The 9,128-nt window shown below is 42.6% G+C and overlaps 1 protein-coding gene across 1 annotated transcript in view; it reads right to left on the minus strand.

Annotated features, from left to right (window-relative positions):
- Positions 1-9,128, minus strand: part of Egf (epidermal growth factor) — a 38,204-nt gene that overhangs the window by 24,501 nt on the left and 4,575 nt on the right. Inside the window, 4 exon segments of the mRNA XM_029568613.1 lie at positions 2,196-2,345; positions 3,486-3,653; positions 5,741-5,964; positions 6,460-6,564. Coding sequence (XP_029424473.1) covers positions 2,196-2,345; positions 3,486-3,653; positions 5,741-5,964; positions 6,460-6,564 — 647 coding nt within the window.

Below are 9,128 nucleotides of genomic sequence, written 5' to 3' on the forward strand. Positions count from 1 at the left end.
AAAAAAAAAAAATCACATCCCAAATTCCTTAACATAATTAGCTCATGATTATAGGTGACCATAACTATAAAGGCAGTGAGAGGCTGGCTCTCCCCAACCTGTCTTCCATACTTACTTCCTCCTCTGGCTTGCTTTCATATTTATTATAGCCAGTTTTAACCACATTTTTAAATGTGAAGGGCATAAGAAAGCCACATTTTAATACACGCACCCACCACCCCTGAAGAGGAGGCAGCAGATTCTATAAGGCAACACTTCTCTACACTGTGCTCTGCAGACCTCTGGGTCTCATGGTACAAACTCTGCAGGACCGAGGCTCCTGTCATTACAGTAGAAAGCTCTTGTTTGCTTCTTTTCCCCATATTCACGTTCACATTGGTACAGCAAAGGATTGGTGAGTGGGACTGTGATGCTATAGTGCAAATCAAGGGAGTTACACTGAAGTTCAGCAGAAGCTGAGCCCCTAACATCCACTCTGCATTCACATGCCAGCTGTGTGCCCAGCTTGCGATGACACAAGGTTTGTTCTTGGATCTTTAATATTCTGTATAACAAAATAAGAAATACACACAAAAGGCTTCCGTCCCAAGCCAATTGTGAGAGCTGCCTACAGGAAAAGCACATGAGTGATTTTTGAGATGTGAGCTAAGATTCGCCTTTTCTTCATTTCACACGACCATCTGAAAAAATGGCTGACAGGCAAACTGTGCTATTAAGGCCTGTTGAGCAAGGCTTGACTCAAAAACGAATGAAGTGAGCCCATCACTTTCAAGGAAAGCAACTGGCAGTTGTTTGCGAATGTCAGATTTCTCATAACAGGTAGGGCCTGCATAGTCCTGGTAGAGTAGCAAAACAGTAATATCCCATCAAAGCTCCTAATAGCATTCAAAAGGCTGTTAAATGATGCTCCTTCTGAGACCACATCTGCTTCACAGCCTTCAACCAAAACAACACAGAAGAGATTTAACTGAGGAGCAGATACGAGACTCCAGCTGCCATCTGTTCACCCAGATCTAAACACAGAAATGTAAAACATTGCTCCTCTTCTCGTTATATATTCTTCGATTTGGAAAATAAACTATTTAGGTACTGTTATGAAATGTGTTATGCTAATAAATAACAGGTTTATTATTAATATCATTACAATTGAGTTTTTGTTTTAATTTTCAATATAAGAATTAATAAATAAGCAAAAAACTCTTTGGGGTTCTTTTTTAAAGTTACATTTATTTATTTATTTTGCGTGTGTGCACATGAGCCAGTGTGAGCGTGGAGGTCAGAGGGTAACTTGCAGCATCTGGTTCTTTCCTTCTACCACGTGGGTCCCAGGGATTAAACTCGGGTCATCAGGCTTGGTGAGAGGTGCCTTTGCCCGTGGTCCTCTTTGGGGTTCTTAATAAGTCTTTTAAGAGTGTAAAGGAGTTCTGAGTCTAAGAGGTGTGAAGCTATTATCCTATGGCAACAAACTAATAGAAAAAAAATTAAACTGAAAATTCCACTATCCAAATCCTGTCCGTGACCACTCATTGTTACCAGCCTGCCGCCTAACATATTTATGCCATGCCTACCAAATAAATACGCACTTTTTAAAAAGGCTTAATAAATTATAAGTTTTTTTGGCATATTGTGGTAGGAAGATATCAAAAGATGAGTTCATACATGCCTACGTAGGGCGTGCACTGAAGGCAGACAGGGTACATATCACACACCTTGCCCTCTCAGCTGTAGCCTGTAGTGGGTGTATCATGAGCCTTTTCAGGGTAGATTTCCCACACTCGTTTGATACTGTAAAGTTATTTCTAGAAAGGCCTTAATTTTTCTTATTAAGACCCAACACGTGGGAGGGAGATTATATTTTACTACCTCTAAAATTGAGGGCATAAAACTTCTAAGCAAATGTCTCTCAACACGGTGAGGTGGTAAAACACTAGCACTTACTTCAGCCTACTGCAAACGGGGGAGAATGTGAAGCCTAAGACCTTTACAATTAGAAGTCAATCTAATTTACCCTGTAATAAGAAACCTGAAACTCACCAGGATCAAGGGTTGCAGAAACCCAAGGACAAAGCACTCCTAAGGACATGGGATCATTTAATAAAACAGAACATTAAAATCACCAAAAGCAGAGCCATGCCTGCACTACCATACTCCAGAGCCCACGTAAGGTGATTTAGCTGTGTCGGGTGCTGTATTACCGGCCAGTGTCTGGTGACCCTCCAGGGAAAGGCACGTTTTCCCATCCTGAGCTGTCATAAAACCTTCATGACATGAACACTGGGCAGCTCCGAAGCTCCCTTGACAAACGTGTTCGCAGCCTCCATTCTCATGTAAGCAGGGATCTGCACCTAACAGGAAACAGAGAAGGCACAGATGGGTTTAGAGATACGGAGGGTGTTGCTGATGCAAATCAAAGCCTACGCCTTTCGGGAGAAGTCAAGTCATTCAAAATGGAGGATGCAGCAAGCACTCTCAGGGGAGTTCATACAAGCAGTCACTGACTCTAAGACAAGCTAAGAATGTTAGTACTTTATGAATATTTGCTGAGCATGGCTAGCAGTCTAGTTTTAAAAGCTCCTTCGTCAGACATAATTCCTATTTCCCGACTCATAATCCAGTCAAACCGAGAGGAAGAAAAGCCACCGGCTGCCGCTCACTAGCTGGCAGTGAGAGGTGTGGGTAGACGTTTCCATTGCAGAAATCTAAACTGCCTAAATAAAATTACCGTGTGTGTGTGTGTGTGTGTATGTGTGTGTGTGTGTGTGTGTGTGTGTGTGTGTATGAATGTATTGCCTGCAGTATGTAAGTGCACTTTTGTCCTGCAATGCCTGAGGTCAGAAGAGGTCGTCAGATCCCCTGGAACTGGAGTTACTGCCGATTGTTAGCTGCCCCGCGGATGCTGAATATCAAACCCGGGTCCTCTGCAAGAGCAGTCAATGCTCTTAACCGCTGAATCATCGCTCCAGCCCTATTTTATTTTTGAGTCACAAAATATAAACAAGGGGCTGGAGCGATGGCTCAGAGATTAACAGCACTGGCTGCTCTTGCAGAGGACCTGGTTTGGTTCCCAGCACCCACATGGAGACTAACAACCAGTTCCAGGGAACCTGACACCCTCTTCTGGCCTCTGTGGGCATTGCACGACACAGGTGCACTTAGCATACATGCAGACAAAACACTCTCACACATTAAATAAACAAAGTAGTCATTATATATTTTTTTAAAAACCTCTAAATTGCTTACCCTTAGTGCCTATAACTCGAGGGTCTTTGAAATGTAGCAAGGAAGTAAAAGGAAGAATGCAGCCAGTGGGATAAAGCACAAATTATTCAAAACACCATATTAGGGAGGAAATTTAAATTACGAAAATACCAAGCTATCTGATGAAAAAAAGTAACAAAATCGCCAATGCCCCCACTGCCTGCCAGCACTGGTTAAAGCAGCCACCGTCTCCAGTGCAGAGAGGCCTGCAGCCTTCTTCGGTGTACCTGGTTTTGCCAGTGGATGGACCACAAGCAGTGATGAAGGCTTCAGCATGCCGCCGCGGAGACGTACCCTGTTCTCGCCAGTCCTCTTGTTCACCCTTATTACCGATGATATAGTCAAATCTGAGAACCACAGGTGATCCTCAAACACAGCTACCGCAAAGGGCTGACCTGGAAGCAACCAGATGGCCATTAAAAACAGATTGGTCCTTCTCACAGCTAGTTATTCACAAGAACCCGCAAGATCACGCGCTACATCATGGGCAGCTGCTCCCTACACCTGTTGAAAGCACCAGGGGAGCCAAGGCCGGAAGGTTGCCCACTCATCCCACAGACTTCAACTTGAAGTTTCTTGCTGCTCTTGGCTTTAGCTTCCCTGTCACTTGAACAGCTGTCACTAAGCAGCAGAATGAATTCACAAGTGCATAAAAGGAATTTTTAAAATTCTGAGGTAGGTGAATCAGCACATCTCCTATTCGCCATTCTACCACATTTCCAGGTGTTGGCCTCTCCTTTCCTCTCTCCCCTTACTCGTTAGTCCAGGGCCTGTGCTTGTGACCCACCTTTCCTAGGCTCTCCCAGGCTGCTTCTGCCAACAATGGCTGCATCTCCGACATATTCGTTCACCACACCGCACTGTGCCTCAGCCTATTCATATCCTGTCACTACATATTGCTCACACCCCTCTAGCTTCTCTGTACATCCTGCTGCGCAGAAATGAGATTTTTGAAAGTGCCATGTATTATCTGCTGCCTGCATTTCTGTAGCTCCCATCAACCCTTGAGTGGGCTTCCTCCGGAGTCCTCCCCAACCAAACCCACCAAATCCATCAGGCTGCTGGAACTACAAGGACTATAAGCATGAACAACAGGAGAATGTAGTCACTCACTGCCTCAAGCAGTTGGACACTAAGGCAAGAGGGCATGCATTTGGAAGCTTTAATCAAGGTCACAATCCCCAGGTGAATGGGTTTGGCAGATTGAAGTTAATATCTCCCTCTTGTGGTAGAAAACTCAAATGATTTGTCCTAGTTACAGGGCCTCTTCTACCTATCAGGATCCCTAACATGCATTTCAGTCTCTAGGCCTTTGTCTCAGAGTAAAACTATACGTATAACGAGGGATACTTTCCCATAACTATAGTTATTTTTATTGTGGTTAAAAAGCACACGAGACAAATTTTACCACCTTAGCCTAAGTGTGCGCCATTTCTCCAGCCCCTGGCTACAATGTTTTAAAGATATTTTTGAAAGTGCATGATCTTGCATGCACAATCTGAAAATACAGCAAGAGAGAGCCCTTTCTTGGTCAGTCTTTGCCAGTGTCATCAACTGCCATTTATTAATGTCTAAAAGTGAGGCCGTCACTGTTATGGAATAACAAATTTAAAAAGCATAAGAAATGATAAGAGCTGGATCAAGCTTTTATTTCTAAATAAATTCAGAAAAGTTAAAATTTTCATTTTCATTTGTGAAAACTTGGGGAAAGAGAAGTGATTATTCAGTTCTACTTTTTATCAATATTTTAGTGTTCAGGCGATTATTATACTTAATGTTTCTGGAGATATATGTCTCTCTGTTCTTTTCTCACCATTTGTTAAGTGTATACACAGGGCTAAGCATATTTTGGACTTAACACTCATTAGCACTCAAGCAAGATGAAGAAATCAGGAGCTGGAGAGGTGGCTCAATAGTTAAGCACGAGTACTGCTCTTGCAGAGGACCGAAGTTCAGTTCTTAGGGCACACGTAGGGCAGCTTATAATTGCATATAACTCTATCTCCAGGGATCCAACACCCTCTTCTGGCTTCTGTGGGCACCTGCCCTCACCTGCGCACAGTCTCTCTCTCTCTCTCTCTCTCTCTCTCTCTCTCTCTCTCTCTCTCTCTCTAGATTAATGTTTCTGGGCTTTTGGGTTTATTATTCATAAAAGACATATCTTTTCTAGTTTTTTAAAAAGATCTATTTATTTTTATTTTCTGTATATGAGTGTTGTGCTTGCATGTGTGTAAGTGCACCATGTGTGTGGTTGTCTGTGGAGGCCAGAGGGTTTCTCAGTGCTGGTATCTTGGAGCTGGAGTTAAGGACAGATGTTAGTGGCTATGTGGGTACTGGGAATCCAGCCTGGATTATCTGGAAGAGCAGTAAGTGCTCTTAACCACTGAGCCATCTCTCTCTCTCTCGTATATAATTTTAAAAATAATTTTAAAAAATCTTCTTTAAAAAAAAAAAGATGAATATATCCACTCCAAAGCCTCACCTACATCATTCTGGGCAAGCCTTCGGCGTTTGGAACCATCCAGATCGGCCATTTCGATCACAGACTGCTTGGTATCACACCAATACAAAGTGTCTGTTAAGTAGTCAATAGTGATTCCACTAGGCTCCAACAGATCAGAGCTTACTATCACCAGCCGACCAGAGCCTTGAAGGGAAGAGCTTTCAATTCGAGGATTTCTCCCTGTATCTGTCCAGAATAATCTCCTTTAATAAGGAAAGCACATAAGTTAGATCTGCAAGAAAAAAATTTCCATTCTTTTCAATCACTGAAAATAAATTTTATATATCTATGTATCTATAAGTCAATATGGCTTAATATTTATTTGACCTATTTAGAGATGAGTTCTCATTTTTTAAGCCTGACTCCAGAGTAATTATCAGTTACTGCCAACACATTTCCAGAGATTGCTGGAAAATAGATCAATTGGCTTGAATCACAGCCAACTTCTTTTCAAAAGGAAATTGAATATACTTAAGACAAAGAATGTCAACAAAGTTACTAACAAAAATAGAAAACCAAAGGTGACGGATGTATGCTAGTCACTCTGGTTCTGCGGATCTGAGCGAATCTCACAGATCATCTTGGCTTCTGGTGCTCTGACCACCTGAGGTCTTCACAAAACTTTGAACTCCAGCACCTCAGACATGAGCAGCGGCACTAGCTTTGCAGAAAAGTTACTTCTTTTTGTAAATACTTACTTGGCCTTTGGATGAACAGCAATTCCTCGTGGCTGAAAGACATTCTCCTTGATGATTATTTGACGGTTCTTTCCGCTTAAATAACTGCCTTCTATGAGAGATTTCCTAAAATAATGTAATATGGGGGGAAGAGTTGTTAGATCATCATTAATTTTCCAAAGAGAACTATTCCTTTCCCTTCATTCTGAAATATAAAGATAGTCTCTTTCTTGTTTCTGTCACACACACACACACACACACACACACACGCACACACACACATTAACATGAGCATGCTCTCCACACAAAAATTCTATTGATTTAAAACACAAGTAACTAGTACCCCAATATTGATCCAGATACAAGACACGGTCAAGGGAGATGTGTCAGTGTCCAGGCAGAGACAAAGCCAGCGCTGTATAAATATCCAGTGTCTCTCTTCCCCACCTCTGATCTCCTGCTGGAACTCAGGGCAGCCAGAGGTTCAGTGGGTCCCAGATCAGGAAGGGACAGGCCAACATAATGACAGCATGTGGAGATTCACCCTTCAGTGTCTCTACACACTGTCCTAGGCAGTCACCCTTTCTCATGGCTTCACTTCCGTGGGTTCAGTTCCCTTGCATCTCTCCCCTAATGGGAGGAGAGGAATTCTGAGGCCACTTGCTTAGGACAGGGTAATAAAATGATCAACTCTGATCTCACTGTTACATTTATAAATTTAAACAGTTTGAAGCGAGAGTTAGGCAATGAGAATTGAGCTCCCCATGGTGCTAAACCTAAGCGATGTGCTATTCTCTGTTCAGTTCAGCTGGGAGGCAAAGCTCAGACTTCTGGGCAGGTGAAAGGAAAGCTAGCTAAGACCCAGACAACTTCAAATTCATTGTGATCCTCTACAGGAAATACTCAACCTACTACTGTAGCATAGGAGTTAGCCTTCAAGAGCCCACAAAAGGATAAAAAAAGAGTGCATCTTTACCTTAGTTCAACTACTTTAGGAAGCAGGATTCATTAGCATTACTAACAGCACAGAATTATCAAGGAGTCATGTTCATTGAGTTTGTCTTTTCCTCAACCAATACAGCCACCTCTGTTTGACTTCACTGGCTAAGAGTGCCCATGTAATCTAATACCATAGGATTGGAATCTCAGTTATTTAAATCAAATCTACAGCTAATATCAATGTTTTTAAACTATAAACCTCTCATTTCCAGACAAATTAAAGGTTTTTAGCAGCTGTCTGTAGAAGGGAGAGGACTTACGAAGGGCTTGTTAAGTCATAGTGCACTAGAGAAGCTGAACTGTGGCTCTGCAGGGCCCAGCTGCATCCATCTACCTCCTGAAGGCAATGCCTAAGCGTTGGACACCAGGATACTACTAATCAGGTGCTGTGAAAATTAAAGGCACCTCCCGAATGCAGGGAAATAAGACCTCACTACCTTAGAGGCCCCGAGAGATGTTGACATCTGTAGTTCTGATCAACACTTACACTTCTGAGAACAGCAAGCAAGCTCTGTCATTATCCACAGCTGACATCAAAAACATCCTTTCAAGTAAGTTCAATGAGGAGAAGGCTGTTATTATGATAGTTATAAGGGTTGCAGCAGAAGGTGATTGAAATTTGTTACATGACTCTGGATCTGTCCCATTTTGATGCTGAGTGGAGATGATACCTCTCTCTCTGATGGTTCTGTGGTATTGTGGGTTGAACCCAGGGCCTTGCACATGCTAAGCAGATGCTCTAACACAGAGGAGCACCAACCACAAGCTCCTCTCTGTGATTACTCAGGGAACAGTCTTAGGAAATGACCATCTCTGAATTCTAACCCTACCACTTGTTCACTACGCAACCCTGGGAAAGGGGCTACATTTTCTTAATCTTCACATGACAGTTAATATAACAGTATGACGAACAGAAACCCCTTAGCACAGTATCTTGTGCTCAGAATTACTGAATAGCTAAATGCACAAACCATATAGGACTGAAGGTTAAGCAGGAAATGAATGAGTAGATGAGGACATAAGCACGACACAGAGGGAGCGCCTTGACAACCACCCCACACCACACATCCGCCTCATTGTTGAGAACTTGCTTGTTATAACCAAAAGAGATTTTTCTGGGCATAGGACACCTGCTTATGAGCACAAGAGTCTGTTCCCTGGGACTTTTCTCTCTGCGTTAGAATTGCTGTTCTCCCAGATGTGAAACCCTAATTAGTTCTCTTTTTCCTTCAACATGACCGCACAGATTAAAGGTCATAGTTTAGTCAACTAGTTTAATGAACAAAATATATATATCTAATCAAGGTTTATCTGAGAACCATCGGTTTTTTTTACCCAAGCTTTATCTACATAGCACATAATAATTAAAAGTACCAGACTGGTGGAACTAACCTTATTGAATGTTTAACATCCATACTTTGAGACCTATACTAATGTGGTCAGAGGGACTTAAAGGACAGTTTTTGCCCCTTGCCCTCTAAGTTCGACCAAGTTCCAGGGGGCTATGGAACATCTTTCAAAATGTCCTGTAACTGTGGTGAGTGACCTGTCCTCTTGTTCAGGGAGGCTATGGAGACCCCACCAGATGGACTTGAACCAGTATCCAATCTACAAAGAGGAGGGTCAACTCAGAGGAAACATCTCCTCCATGCTTCCAAGTAAAGCCAGCCATGGTCGAGCAGGACCTTTGA

The sequence above is a fragment of the Nannospalax galili genome, unplaced genomic scaffold, assembly GCF_000622305.1.
Source record: "Nannospalax galili isolate Female #2095 unplaced genomic scaffold, S.galili_v1.0 scaffold571, whole genome shotgun sequence".
Lineage (NCBI taxonomy): Eukaryota > Metazoa > Chordata > Mammalia > Rodentia > Spalacidae > Nannospalax > Nannospalax galili.